The sequence below is a fragment of the Monoraphidium neglectum genome, assembly GCF_000611645.1.
Source record: "Monoraphidium neglectum strain SAG 48.87 unplaced genomic scaffold scaffold01754, whole genome shotgun sequence".
NCBI classification, from domain to species: Eukaryota; Viridiplantae; Chlorophyta; class Chlorophyceae; order Sphaeropleales; family Selenastraceae; genus Monoraphidium; species Monoraphidium neglectum.
The window spans coordinates 2,759-4,833 of record NW_014011874.1 but is presented as its reverse complement, the minus strand read 5'-3'; the positions used below and the strand labels follow the sequence as shown (position 1 = coordinate 4,833).

Below are 2,075 nucleotides of genomic sequence, written 5' to 3'. Positions count from 1 at the left end.
TAAAGCACACTCAGCGTTGGTGTGAACGCCGCGCTTGTGGGAGAGGCAGGTGGCATGAGGGTTCGTGTCATCCAGGCCGGCCAGGTAGCGCATGGCGGCCAGCTTCTGCTCGTTTTTGGCGTGCGGGTCTGCAGGCGGCTGACGGGCTCCCGGGTTGGCACTGCCCCCTGCCCCTGCCGCCTGCAGGCGGATCTGGAAGTGCGCGGCCTCGCGCATCTCCTGCTGGCTGTCATAAAGCAGCGAGGATACGAGGTCGAGTGACCAAGTGCTTGCTGCCTGCACTTCCAGCCGCGCCTTGACCCTGGCGGCCAGGGCGGTGTTGGACAGCCCGCGCACCGCCACCCTGCACATGTCTGCCATGGACAGTGCACCCCGTACCAGCCTTGACGCGCTGAGCACCGTTGACATGAAGGCGTGCTCGTCTTGGCTGGACTGCTGGCGCAGGGCGAGGAAGGTGTTGACCGCAGCCTGAGGGTCTGGGTGCAGCACCGCCTTGAGGATGAGCAGCACCTTGTGCACCACGGCGGTGACAGCAGAGAAGTTCTCGCCGTGACTGTTGGCGCGGAGGGTGACCAGGCGGCGCGTGGAGTTAGCACTGCCCTGGTTGACCAAGTGAGTGAGCAGGCCCTGCAAGATGGCGAGGGTTTTGTCCTGCGCAGGCTGGCCAGGGGCCTCCTCTTTAACATCCTGGTACTCTTCTGCCTCCGCTAGCGCGGCCCCTCCCTCTAGGACCCCCTGAGCCTGAGTCGGCACGGCAGAGCCCAGGCCCGATAGGGCCAGCCCCGCCGTTGCGTCGCTGTTGAAGACCATGTCGAAAGCCTCCTGCTCGGTGGGTACAGAGTGCTGGGAAAGGGATGGCGGCAGCGCGTGAGTGGCCTGCTGCGGTGGGAGCTGCGATTGCAGTTCCTCACCCAGGCGCTTGAGCCACACAAGGTCTGTGAGGCACCCCTTTTGCCCACCAACCGCCGCTACAAGCGTTGCGCGCTGGGGAGTGGGGCTGGGGAAGTCCCCATTGTCAGCACTGGCGCAGTCACTGCGTATCTCTGCCGTGCCCATGAGGCTGCACCAGATCTGCGCGGCGCGCCCTCCTGGCCGCATGACTTGCAGCTGCACATGGTTGAGCAGTGCGATTGCCTGCGGAACCGTTTTGCCCCCACCAACATCCATGACGGTGGCGGCGTAGGCCCGAATGACTGCCGCGAAGCGCTCGAACTGCAGGTGCTGCTGCGAGTCCAAGGCATTCCTGCAGTCATTGGGAACATGGGCAAAGGAGGTGGTAGAGCCAGACATGGTTGAGCGGTAAGCGATGTTTGGCGTTGCTGGAGCGAGCGGCGCCGGNGCCGGCGCTGAAGGGCGCTGGTGCACGCGGCGGGTCGCTGCCTAGCAGTTGCGGCTCTGCCCCAGTTGCTGGCGCAAGCGCAGGGCTGTCTGGCAAAGTGTAAAGCGGGTTATCTGCCCAACGCGGTGGTGACGGGAACAGCGCCTGCTGTTGCTCCTGCGCCGGTGAGTGCGGTGATGTTGGCTGTGCAGNACAGGGCGCGTTGCGCCTCGTCAAAGCCACTAAAGCCTAGCTCTTGGACGTACTGCCTTGTGATCCTTGGAAGGTTCTGCGTTCTGCAATATGCAATAGGCGTGCTGGGGGAGCACCAGATCGTTGGGAGCTTAGTTCCACGAATGGGGTTGATGCTTGACGCTTAGGAGGTGCAACGGGGCATATATCGCTGTATTTGTGTGCTTGTAACCGGTGCTAATGACCAGAAAACGCGGAGCTGAGTGACCATAGATCACGGCAGTCCCGTAGGCCATGCACCATGCATCGGCGGCCGGCGAGCGATTCGCGGCGAGAAAGAGCTTGATATACCTTTTGCTTGCTTGTAACACTTCCAGCTTCGCGGGAGGCCGTCCAGGGCGTCAGTGGGCGTCCGTAGCCACCTGTCCCCGATTGGGGTGCCCATCCTCCCGTGCTTGTGCTATATGCCCCCTCCTAAGCGCAAGAGCCTTATAAAGGTCTCATCGCACTCACCGTGGGACTCCACAGCGGTCTGATGCCCCCAGCAAAGGCGATCAGCCAATCA

At 62.9% G+C, this 2,075-nt stretch overlaps 1 protein-coding gene across 1 annotated transcript in view; it reads right to left on the bottom strand.

The window, feature by feature from the left end:
• MNEG_8910 (Retrovirus-related Pol polyprotein from transposon gypsy) overlaps positions 1 to 810 on the bottom strand; it is a gene marked incomplete at both ends in the record, with an annotated part of 8,756 nt that extends 7,946 nt beyond the window's left edge. Inside the window, one exon of the mRNA XM_014042619.1 lies at positions 11 to 810. Within this exon, the coding sequence (XP_013898073.1) occupies positions 11 to 810 (800 nt within the window). The remainder of the gene's footprint in view (positions 1 to 10) is intronic.
• Positions 811 to 2,075: the final 1,265 nt, after the last annotated feature.